At 44.6% G+C, this 12084-nt stretch overlaps 1 protein-coding gene across 4 annotated transcripts in view; it reads right to left on the bottom strand.

Moving 5' to 3' along the window:
* The window catches only part of PHYKPL (5-phosphohydroxy-L-lysine phospho-lyase), a 29677-nt gene that overhangs the window by 13327 nt on the left and 4266 nt on the right, over positions 1-12084 (bottom strand). For all 4 annotated transcript variants that reach the window (XM_047777943.1, XM_047777944.1, XM_047777947.1 and 1 more), the window contains exons 4-8: positions 9978-10052; positions 9288-9375; positions 9094-9210; positions 7265-7347; positions 6778-7003 (exon numbers count right to left, since the gene is read on the bottom strand). In XM_047777943.1, coding sequence (XP_047633899.1) covers positions 6778-7003; positions 7265-7347; positions 9094-9210; positions 9288-9375; positions 9978-10052 — 589 coding nt within the window. The remainder of the gene's footprint in view (positions 1-6777; positions 7004-7264; positions 7348-9093; positions 9211-9287; positions 9376-9977; positions 10053-12084) is intronic.

The following is a 12084-nucleotide window of genomic DNA, read 5'->3' as shown; positions in this document are numbered from 1 at the left end:
AGAAGCAGCCAACAGCAGAATACAGGAGGCAGAAGAACGAATAAGTGAGGTGGAGGACAGCTTAGTGGAAATTACGGATGCAGAACAGAAAAGAGACAAAAGATTGAAAACAAATGAAGAGAGTCTCAGAGAACTCTGGGACAACGTTAAACGCACCAACATCCGTATTATACGGGTGCCAGAAGGAGAAGAGAGAGAGAGAAGGGGACAGAAAAAATATTCCGAGAGATAATAGCCAAACACTTCCCTCACATGGGAAAGGAATCACTCACTCAAATCCAGCAAGCACAACGAGTACCATATAAAATAAACCCAAGGAGGAATACACCGAGACACATATTAATCAAACTGACCAAAATTAAAGATCAAGAGAAAATCTTGAAAGCAGCTAGGGAAAAGAAACAAGTAACATACAAGGGAACCCCGATAAGGTTATCGGCAGATTTTTCAGCAGAAACTCTGCAGGCCAGAAGGGAGTGGCATGATTTACTTAACGTGATGAAAGGAAAAAACCTCCAACCAATTTTACTCTACCCAGCAAGGCTCTCATTCAGATTTGAAGGAGAAATGAAAACCTTCACAGATAAGCAAAAGCTGAGAGAATCCAGCAGCACCAAACCAGCCTTATGACAAATACTAAAGGAACTTCTCTAGGCAGAAAAGAAAAGACAGCAACAGGAAACAAAAATTCCACAAAGACAAGGCTCACCAGTAAAGGTATATATACAGTAAAGATACAAAATCATCCATGCATAATTATACCACCAAAATCAGAAATCATGAGAAGAGGTGGGTACAAATGCAGGACACTGGAAATGAACTTGCAATTAAGAGAACAACAACTTAAAACAATCTCATATACATACAGACTCTTATATCAAAACTTCAGAATAACTGCAAACCAAAAATCTACAACTGATACAAACAAGGAATCTCTGGAGAAGAAATATATCTCATAGTAAATAAGTGCATAATCCACTATGAAGGGGGGTCATTTGACATCATTCTTGGAATGCTGAAGTCTCCTTAGATCTGATTTCCTCTCCATCAAAGAACTTATGATAATTGTAATTAAATAATGCAACTGTACAATTAAATAATACAGTTCTACAATTGCATTGTTAATAACCATTTCTCTCCATGGTACAATGTAAGGTCTATAATGTCTTGTTTATTATCACATCACCTAGAATGGTGTAATGCCTACAGTGAAGAATCAATAAGATGTAACAAATTGTGAGGACATATTTATATAGTTATGCTGTTTTTTAACCAATTTATGCATTTTATATTTTAATTATTTTCAGAGGGTGTATTATTTTTGTTATTCTTACCAGTTAAGTTATTCTTTTTATTATGCTATATAAAATATTTAATGGTATATAAGGCTTTCTTCTTTATATTTTTTTATTTTTAATTTTTTTGTTTTTTTTGTCTTTTTGCTATTTCTTTGGGCCGCTCCCGCGGCATATGGAGGTTCCCAGGCTAGGGGTCGAATCGGAGCTGTAGCCCCTGGCCTACGCCAGAGCCACAGCAATGCGAGATCCAAGCCGCGTCTGTGACCTACACCACAGCTCACAGCAATGCCGGATCGTTAACCCACTGAGCAAGGGCAGGGACTGAACCCACAACCTCATGGTTCCTAGTCAGATTCGTTAACCACTGCGCCACGAGGGGAACTCCGCTTTTTCTTTATAAATTTTAGTTGCATAATATACACAATTTTAATATGCTAATTTTTAAATAAAAATTGAAATGTAATAGAGAATACTAAATAGTAAAGATGAAAGCCATACAAAATGGGATAAGCATAGAATAAATTTCCTATTTGTCTCAGTATATTTTCCATTCCACTTCTCCAGAGGGAGTCACTTAATCTGTTTCTTAAGATCCATGATATAATAATCTGTGTGAATGTAACTGTGTTTAAATATATGTATTTTATTCTGTAAAAAAAATTAAAAAACAAACAAAAAAGAAAACAAAAAACAACCTCCCCACCCCCGGCCCAAACCAAAAAACCCCTGAACTCTTAGATACAGAGAACAGACTGGTGATTGCCAAAGGTGGAGATGGGCAAAATGGGTGAAGGAGATCAAATAGTATAAACTTTCAGCCTTTTTAAAAAAAGTTTTTTAGGGCCACAGCCACAGCATGATGAAGTTCCCAGGCTAGAGGTCAAATCACCACAGCCAAGGTAATGCCAGATCCAAGTTGCGTCTGTGACCTATACCACATCTCATGGCAATGCTGGATCCTTAATCCACTGAGCAAGGCCAGGGAACGAACCCATGTCCTCATGGATACTAGTCAGAGTCGTTACTGCTGAGCCACGATGGGAACTCCACAAACTTGCGGTTATAAAATAATTAAGTCCCAGGAATGTAATGTGTACCATAGTGGCTGTAGTTAACAATGCTGTATTGTATGGATGAAAGCTGCTAAGAGAGTAAATCTGTTTTGTTTTTTTTTTCTGTCTTTTTGCCTTTGCTAGGGCCGCTTCCCACGGACTAATCGGAGCTGTAGCCTGGCCTATGCCAGAGCCACAGCAACGCGGGATCTGAGCTGCGTCTGTGACCTACACCACAGCTCACGGCAACACCAGATCATTAACCCACTGAGCAAGGGCAGGGATCGAACCCACAACCTCATGGTTCCTAGTCAGATTCATTAACCGCTGCACCACCAGGGGAACTCCAAGAGAGTAAATCTTTAAAGTTCTCATCACAAGAAAAAAAAACAAAACAAACCTGTAACTGTGTGGTGATGAATGTTAACTATTAACTAGAATCATTGTGGTGATCATACTATACATATATATATACGCATAAGTATTGAATCATTATGTTGTACATCTGAAACAAATAAAATGTTATACATTGGTTACACCTCAATCAAGAAAAAGATTCAATGCCCTAAGAACACACACAAAAATAGATACATCTGTATACACACGGTTAATAGTCTCAAAATATATGAAGCAAAAATTAATAGTATTAAAAAAATGTGAAAAAATCAGGAAAAAATCAGTTTTTCATCACAGTGTGAGATTTCAACATAGTCCTCAATTACTAATAGGTTAAGAGGAAAAAACCCCAGCAAGAATACAGAAGATTCAAACAACATGATTAACAAGTGTGGCCTAAGAGACCTTCAGAGAGTTCCACAAACAACATTTAGAGAACATACATTTTTCTCAAGGATGTGCAGAACAACCAAGTACCTCAACACACTTTACATACTAAGTATCAAGAGAATAAGTACCACACAAGACATGACCTTTGACTTCAGTGTCAGTCAGAAGTTAAAAAGATGTGAAAAACCTCCAACTGAATGATAACGCAGTGGTTCTCAAACTTTTGGTCTTAGAATCCCTTTATACTCTCCAAAATTATTGAGGAAGCCGAAGAGCTTTTATTTATTTGGATAATATCTATTGACACTTACTGTATAGAAATTAAAACTGAGAAATTTGAAAAATATGCTGTGCTATACCACATTGTCAAACAGAAGAATAAAAACCACACAGTCATCTCGGAGTTCCTGTTGTGGCGCAGCAGAAACGAATCTGACTAGGAACCATGAGGTTACGGGTTCGATCCCTGGCCTTGCTCAGTGGGTTAAGGATGTGGCACTGCCATGAGCGATAGTGTAGGTCACAGATGCGGCTTGGATCTGGTGTTGCTGTGGTTCTGGTGTTGGCTGGCAGCTGTAGCTCTGATTAGATCCCTAGCCTGGGAACCTCCACATGCCATGGGTGTTGCCCTAAAAAATAAAAACAAACAAAAAACCATATGTCATCTCAATAGATGCAGAAAAAGCTTTTGACAAAATTCGACATCCATTTTTGATAAAAACTGTCCAGAAAGTGAGCATAGAGGGAACCTACCTCAACAAAGTAAAGGCCATTCATTCTAAATGGTGAAAAGCATTTCCACTAAGATCAGGAACAAGATAAAGATGTCCACTCTCACCACTTTTATTCTATAGTTTTGGAAATCCTCACTACAGTAATGAGAGAAGAAATAAAAGGAATCCAAACTGGAAAAGAAGAAGTAAAACTGTCACTGTTTGCAGATGACATGATACTATACAGAGAAAATCCTAAAGATGCTATCAGAAAACTACTAAAGCTCATCAATAAAATTGGTAAAGTTATAGGATACAAAATTAATACACAGAAATCTCGTGCATTCCTATACACTAACAATGAAAGATCAGAAAGAGAAGTTAAGGAAACAATCCCATTTACTATTGTATCAAAGAGGAATAAATACCTAGGAATAAACCTACCTAAAGAGGCAAAAGACCTGTACTCTGAAAACTTTAAGATATTGATAACACAGTGAAATTGAAGATGACACAACCAGATGGAAAGATGTACCATGCTCTTAGATTGGACGAATCAATATTGTCAAAATCACCATACTAAGTCAATCTACAAATTCAGTGCAATCCCTATTAAATTATCCATGGCATTTTTCATAGAAGTAGAACAGAATGTTTTAAACTTCTAACACAAAAGACCCTGGACAGCCAAAGCAATCTTGAGAAAGAAAAACAGAGCTCCCTGACTTCAGACTATATTACAAAGCTACAGTCATAAAAACAGTATGGTACTGGAGTTCCTGCTGTGGCTCACTGATAACGAACCCAATTAGTATCCATGAGGATGATGGTTCAATCCCTGGCCTCACTCAGTGGGTTAAGGATCTGGCATTGCTATGAGCTGTGGTATAGGTTGTGTTGCTGTGGCTATGGTGTAGGCTGGCAGCTGCAGCTCTGATTGAACCTCTAGCCTGGGAACTTCCATATGCTGCTGGTATGGCCCTAAAAAGCAAAACCAAACCAAACCAAAGCAAAACAAAAAAACACCACACACACACACACACAATCCCAAGCAAACAACAATGGAAACCCCACCACCACCTCTACCACCAAAAACTGGTATGGTACTGGCACAAAAACAGACACATAGATCAATGGGACAGAATAGAAAGCCCAAATATAAACCCACATACTTATGGTTAACTAATCTATAACAAAGGAAGCAAGAATATACAATGGAGAAGAGACAGTCTCTTCCGTAAGTGGGGCTGGCAAAAAAAAAAGTGGTGCTGGGAAAACTGGACAGTTACATATAAAAGAATGTAATTAGAACATTTTTCATAACATAAGCAAAAATAAACACAAAATGGATTAAGGACCTAGATGACTTGAAACCATAAAATTCCTAGAAGAAAGCAAAGGAAACAAAAGCAAAAATAAACAAATGGGATCTAATTAAATTTAAAAGCTTTTGCACAGAAAAGGAAACCATAAAAAAAAAAGACAACCCACAGAATGGGAGAAAATATTTGCAAATGAAGCAACGGGATTAATCTCCAAAATATATACATCTCATGCAGCCTTATATAAAAATAACTAAATTAAAAAATGGTCAGAAGATCTAAACAGACATTTCTCCAAAGAAGACAGATGGCCAAAAAGCAAATGAAAAAATACTCAACATCACTAATTATTAGGGAAATGCAAATCAAAACTATAATGAGGTACCACCTCACACCAGTCAGACTAGCCATCATCAAAATATCCTCGGAGTTCCTGTCGTGGCGCAGTGGTTAACGAATCCGACTAGGAACCATGAGGTTGCGGGTCCAGTCCCTGCTCTTGCTCAGTGGGTTAACGATCCGGCATTGCCGTGAGCTGTGGTGTAGGTCGCAGATGTGGCTCGGATCCCATGTTGCTGTGGCTCTGGCGTAGGCTGGTGGCTACGGCTCTGATTAGACCCCTAGCCTGGGAACCTCCACATGCCGCGGGAGCGGCCCAAGAAATGGCAAAAAGACCAAAAAAAAAAAAAAATCCTCAAATGCCAAATGCTGGAGAGAGTGTGGAGAAACGGGAACCCTCCCACACGAGTGATGGGAATGTAAACTGGTGCAACCACTATGGAGAACAGTATGGATACTCCTTAAAAAATGAAATACAGAAGTACTATATGATCCACTAATCCTACTTCTGGGCATATAGATGGAGAAAACCATATTTCTAAAAGATGCATGTATCCCAATGTTCACAGCAGCACTATTTACAGTAGCCAAGACATGGAAGAAACCTAATGTCCATCAACAGACTAATGGATTAAGACATGGACACAATGGAATACCATTCAGCCAATGGCATATATACACATTGGAATACCACTCAGCCACAAAAAAAACGAAATAATGCTATTTGCAGCAACATGGATGGACCTAGAGATTATCATACTAAGTGAAGTAAGTCAGAGAAAGAGAAATATCATATGAGATCACCAATATAGAATCCAATAAAAATAACAGAACTTAATCACAAAACAGAAACAGACTCAAAGATTTTATGATTACCAAAGGGGAAATGGAGGGGGAGGGGTAAATTAGGAGGACAGGATTAACATATACACAGTATTGTATATAAAATAGGTAAGTAACAAGCATATAGAACAGGAAAATCTATTCAATACTGTGTAATAACCTATATGGGAAAATAATCTGAAAAGGAATGAACATATGTATAACTGATTCACTTCCCTGTACACTTGAAACTAACACAACATTGTAAGTAAACTATATTCCAATAAAACTTAATTTAAAAAAAGCTATTTAAAAATAAAAAAACCCACTGCATGTTAACATAACTTATATTTATGAAAAGTTACCAAAAAAGTGAGTGAGAAGTAGTGGTCTTGTCTGTATGGAAGCCACCCCCGGTGCTTCCTGGCCCTGGAGTCTCACTCACCGTGTTGAAGTACTCGACGCCGGTGGCTTCAAATGCCCTTGCTACAGCTTGGGTTGTGGCCACGCAGGCCACAGGGTGGCCATTGCCAATGGACTTGCCCATGGTGACAATGTCGGGGACAAAGTCTTCCCCCTGCAGCTGGAAGGCCCAGAAGTGCTTGCCCACTCGGCCAAAGCCCACTTGAATCTCATCTGCAACAAAGACCCCTCCGGCCTTGTGGATGTGCCTGTGGCAGAAGACACATGGCTGACAGGGGACTGTGGTGACAGGGAGCAGACCAGAAGCTGGGAGGTCTTGGGACTCTGAAGCCTGGATCTGCCAAGCTGGAACCATAGACAAGTGGCCTTCTCAGAGTCACTATTTTTTTCAGGAGCTTTGTCTGAAAATTCTGGTAAACAGGCCAGGCTGAGGTGGGGATTGGGAACAAAAGTTGGGAAACCCCACTAGAGCCCTGCCCTCCCTGGGGCAGCCTCTCCCATCTACTCACTCTGCCACCTCCGGGAAGAAGCCAGTCGGGGGAACGATCTGCCCTCCCACACTGGGCAGAGACTCGGCAAAGAACGCTGCAATCTGTGGAGGAGGAGGGAATGCCACAGTGGAGGGGCTGAGCTGCAGGCAAGTCAAGAGTGGCCTGCTGGTGCTGGCTCAGTGCTGGCTCCCAGCAGGATAAGTTAGTTATCACTGTACCCCCACTTTGGGTCCCACATCACATCTGAGGGTCTGACATCATTTTTTCAGGCCTTGAATCAATTCTTACCACCTGGATGCCTCCAGATCCCTTATACTTGGCCTGCTCCAGACAAAATCCACCGACTTCTCCCCTATTAGTGTCCCATCCCTCCTACCTAGGACAGAAATCTGGCCCCATCCTTGATCTGCCTCCTTCTTCATCCATCATCAGCACAGTCTCTGACTCTACTCCTTGTAATACCTCTGCACCCACTTTTCCTTTCCGCCTGGACTCCCCTGCCTCCTGGCATATCTGCCAGTTTCTGCCTTGGCCTCTTGCAGGTGTGTTTTAACTGGACACCTTTTCCAGTCCACCCTCCACTGGCCACCAGGGTGATACCTCTACCTGGATGCTGAGCTTGTCACTGTCCTGTTTAAAGCCCCTCAATGACCCTTTTGCTTATAGTGATGATCTCCAACCTGTGTTCTGCCTTAGAGTCACTTCAGAGGCTACTGCTGGGATGAAGCAGGGGCCAGTGGGGTGGGAAACCGGTCCCTGACTCATGCTGCCACTGGAGCAAGCTCTTTTCTGGTTTTATATATGTAGGTGCAGAGCATCTGAAATGCACAGGCCAGGCTTCCTGGATTTGGCTCTGCCAACCTTTCTGGCCTGTCTTTGTTGTGTTCAGTAAAGCCTTCCGGAGAGCCCTCACACCAATCCTCCCCTCTGCTGCTGCTGTAGTCGCTGCCCTTCAGGGTACGACACCTCTCTCCTGTCTCTGCCCTGCAATCCATCTCCACTATGCTGCCCTGGGTGGGTCTTCCCATGGCTCACTGGCGCCAACAGGGCCTCCTTGTCACCTGCCCCCAGACTGGCCCCATTCAAGTGTATCCCCTGGTCTTATTTCTCTTAAAAGTCTATAAAGGTGGAGTTCCCGTCGTGGCGCAGTGGTTAATGAATCCGACTAGGAACCATGAGGCTGCAGGTTCAATCTCTGGCCTTGCTCAGTGGGTTAACGATCCGGCATTGCCGTGAGCTGTGGTGTAGGTCACAGATGAGGCTCGGATCCCGCGTTGCTGTGGCTCTGGCATAGGCCAGTGGCTACAGCTCCGATTGGACCCCTAGCCTGGGAACCTCCATATGCCGCGGGAGCGGCTCAAGAAAAGGCAAAAAAAAAAAAAAAAGTCTGTAAAGGTTCCCCATGGCCTCTAGCCCCTCAGCTAGAGGGTACTTGCAGTCCTCCGGCCTACGGTCCTGCTGCCTGTCTAGCCTCATCTCCTGGCTGCTCAGCCTGGCCCCACACTCATGTGGTTCCTCAGAGGCAGCCCCTCTGTTGAGGATGCCTTTCTTTGTCTACCTGCTACCCCACCTTGAATGGCTAACTCCTACTCACCATGTATAATTGAAGTCACGCAGCACCCCCTCCTCGGGGGCCCCTTCACCCCCATACTAGTCAAGCCTAGGCCCCTGGACTCTAGTAATGCCCAGGGCATATCTCTACTGAAACTCTCACTGAGCAATTAACCCCCCAACTAGATTCCCCAAGGGCAGGCCCTGGTTCCGATTTCTCTCAGGGTCCCCAAGATCCAGCCCAGGAATAACAGCATTCATTGTTTGCTGGACCAGATCCTCACAGATGAGGTTACCTTCCTGCCCTTCTCCTGTGCGCTGCTGACCACACGTTTCACCTCGCTGGCGTAGGCCACAGCTGGATTGGGGTGGTCTTCCCGGTAGAGGCCCCGGTAGGTGTCTGGGAGAGGGGCCTGTGGGGAGTGACAGCACCATGTCATCCTGGCTGGGCCACGAGCCCCGATCTGTTGCCCACCTGGGCAGCGCATACCACGTGGACCCACTCCTTCTGGCCATCCAGGTCCCGGAACTTGTAGGGACTGATGTCGATCAGGGAGCTCAGGTGACCGTGGTAGGCACTGGGGAGAAAAAAGGAGAGTGGGCTCAGGCTTAGGAGGCACGTATTCCCTGGTCTGGCCCTGACAAGTGTCTCCCCGCCTCAGGAGACACTCAAGGAAGACCAATCTGATAGCCTCTGAGTCTGAGGACCAGGAATGAGCACAGGCCTTGGAGTCAGCAAGCCCTCCGGAAAGGCCACTTACTAGCTGCTTAACGGCAGCTAATCATTACAATCTTTGGGTTCATTCCCTCCTCTGTAAAGTGGGGGATGGTCCTCCTTCATGGCTGTAATGAATCTTAAATGTGATAAGGCTCTTACCCCAGGCCTGGGTCCTGGGTACAGAAGATACTCAATACAGTGGGAGCCAGTTTTAATACCTAAAATGTGGGACCAGCTCTTACCACTCTTTAAAGCATCGTCTGCTCCCCAGAAGCTGCTGTCACACAAGAGAAGCCCGGGGGGAAATGCTGCCTGCTGTATGTGGGGAACGTCTATGCAGCCAGGTTCCCATGCTTCCCTCCAATAGCCCAGGCCCTCATCTCTCCTGCCCAAGGCACCCCAAGCCAGAACCTCACTGATCCTCAAAAAGCGGCAGGCCCATACTCTGGAAACAGCACTTACTGGTCTAATACCACCACGTCCCAGTGTCCTGTGTACTGGCGTGCCAGCCTGAGGGCCAGGTCATTGGCTTCCGACCTATGACAGAAAAGGTGGGCACTGCTTGGACAGCTGTCCAAGGCCTTGCCCCTGGATAAGTGCTTCCTGCAGAGAAACCTGGAGGGAAGGAGCCTGGCCAGCAGCAAGAAGATTCAGGACACCATTTGTTAGTTGCTTATTCCTTTGGGAATATTTATCAAAGGTCTTCAACATGCTAGGATGTGGGGGTGAAAATAGTTAAATAAAACAGGCAGGCTCTGGCCCTCCTGGAACTGACACTCTGGTATATGTCACAAAATCCAAAAAACATAGAATGATCATTTGTAAGTGCTACAATGGACACAGGGTAATGAGAGAACTAGGTGGGGCCCTACCTTAGATAAAGGGGTGTTATGAGCTGAATTGTGTCCCCTCAAATTCATGTGTTGAAGCCTTAACATCCAGTACCTCAGAATGTGACTGAACTTGGAGAGAGGGCCTTTAAAGAGGTGATTAAATTAAAATGAGGTCATTTGGACAGTTCCCACTGTGGTGTAGTGGCTTGGGTCACAGCTGTGGCTTAGATTCAATCTCTACAGTCCCCGGCTTGGGAACTTCCATATGCCTCAGATGTGACCAAAAAGAAAAACAACAACAACAACAAAAAAGCCAAGTGGGTGGCCCAAATCCAGCATGACTGGCATCTTTATAAGAAATGTGGACACATACAGGGACACTCAGAAGAAAGGCCAGGTAGGGACAGCAAGAAGGTGGCCACCTGCAACCAAGGAGAGGGGCCTCAAAAAAACCAAACCTGCCAGCACCTTGACCTTGGATTCTGACTTCCAGGCTGTAGGACAATAAACTTCTGTTTAAGCCACTCCGTCTGCAGTAATTTGTTATGGAGGCTGGAGTTGACTAAGGCCACACCTAAGACCCAAAGGGGAAGTTTCTAGACACAGTGAACAGCACGTGCAAAGACCCTGTGAAGGAAAAGAGCTGGGAACTGTGAGAGGGTAAGAGGGGCTGGGCAGCATGCGAGAGGAAGTGGGGAGACAGGGAGGGCAGCAGAAGGAGCCTGGATTTTCTTTTCAGTGCCATGTGGAGCTACTGAAAAGTTTTCATCAGAGAAGGGACATGATTCCCATTTGAAGAGGCAGCCTCTGTCTGTGTCTATCAGAGGAGAAGGGAATTAAAGTGCAAGTGAGGAGACCTAGAAGGAGGACACAAAGGTGAGCGCAGGTGGGGGCCAGGCAATGGGGCAAGGAGGACGGAGTCAGAAGACCACTGGAGACTGACAAAGCAGGCCTGACGCAGGACAGGGAGGAGGGCATGTTTCTGGCTTGAGCAGAGGTACATATGGTGCTGCCATCTGCCAGGAGAGATAGGATGGGGGTGGTGGAGAGGGAGGGTTGGTCTTCTTGGGAAGGCCTGGGTAGGTGCTGAATATGTCAGGGAGAGCCAGTGCCATGGCCCCACACCAGGTGTTCGAGGGAGACAGTCAACTCTGGATGTCTGGAGGACATGTGATGTTGGAGGTGTTCCAAAGTCAAGTGGATGGTTGGAACCTGGAGGCTGGAACACATGGGAGGCATCTGGGTTGAAGATACAAATTTGAGAGTCACCAGCATGTGGGGGATAAGTAATTCCACGGGAATGGATGTGGTCCGGAAGGGAACGGGCTCAGAGAGAACCAGCCCTGAGGAACAGAAGAGGAGGAGTCGGTAGAGACAGGAGGAGTGTCCAGAAGCTGGCGGAGAACCAGGAGTGTGCAATGTCTTGGAAGAAGACCAGAAAGCATTTCCGGAGAGTGGTAACTCGGTCAATATTGCTGAGACAGAGGAAGCCAAGGACAGTAAAGAAACCACTGGATTTGGCAACAGAGAAGTCACTGGAATCCACAGAGTAAATGTGGTGGAATAAGCTACTTTATGTCCTTTCCTCCACTGCAGAAGCAGTTCCGACTCCTAGACCCAGCTTTCTGCTCTTTTCTGAAAGGTTCTAGTTCTGGCTCTGCCATCTCCTCTGTGGATGACCCTGGGCAAGCTACTTCCTTTCTTTGAACTGCTATTTCTTTATCTGTAAAAGGAAG

This window comes from Phacochoerus africanus, chromosome 4, assembly GCF_016906955.1.
Source record: "Phacochoerus africanus isolate WHEZ1 chromosome 4, ROS_Pafr_v1, whole genome shotgun sequence".
Classification (NCBI taxonomy): Eukaryota; Metazoa; Chordata; class Mammalia; order Artiodactyla; family Suidae; genus Phacochoerus; species Phacochoerus africanus.
This window is presented reverse-complemented; position numbering and strand designations above follow the sequence as displayed.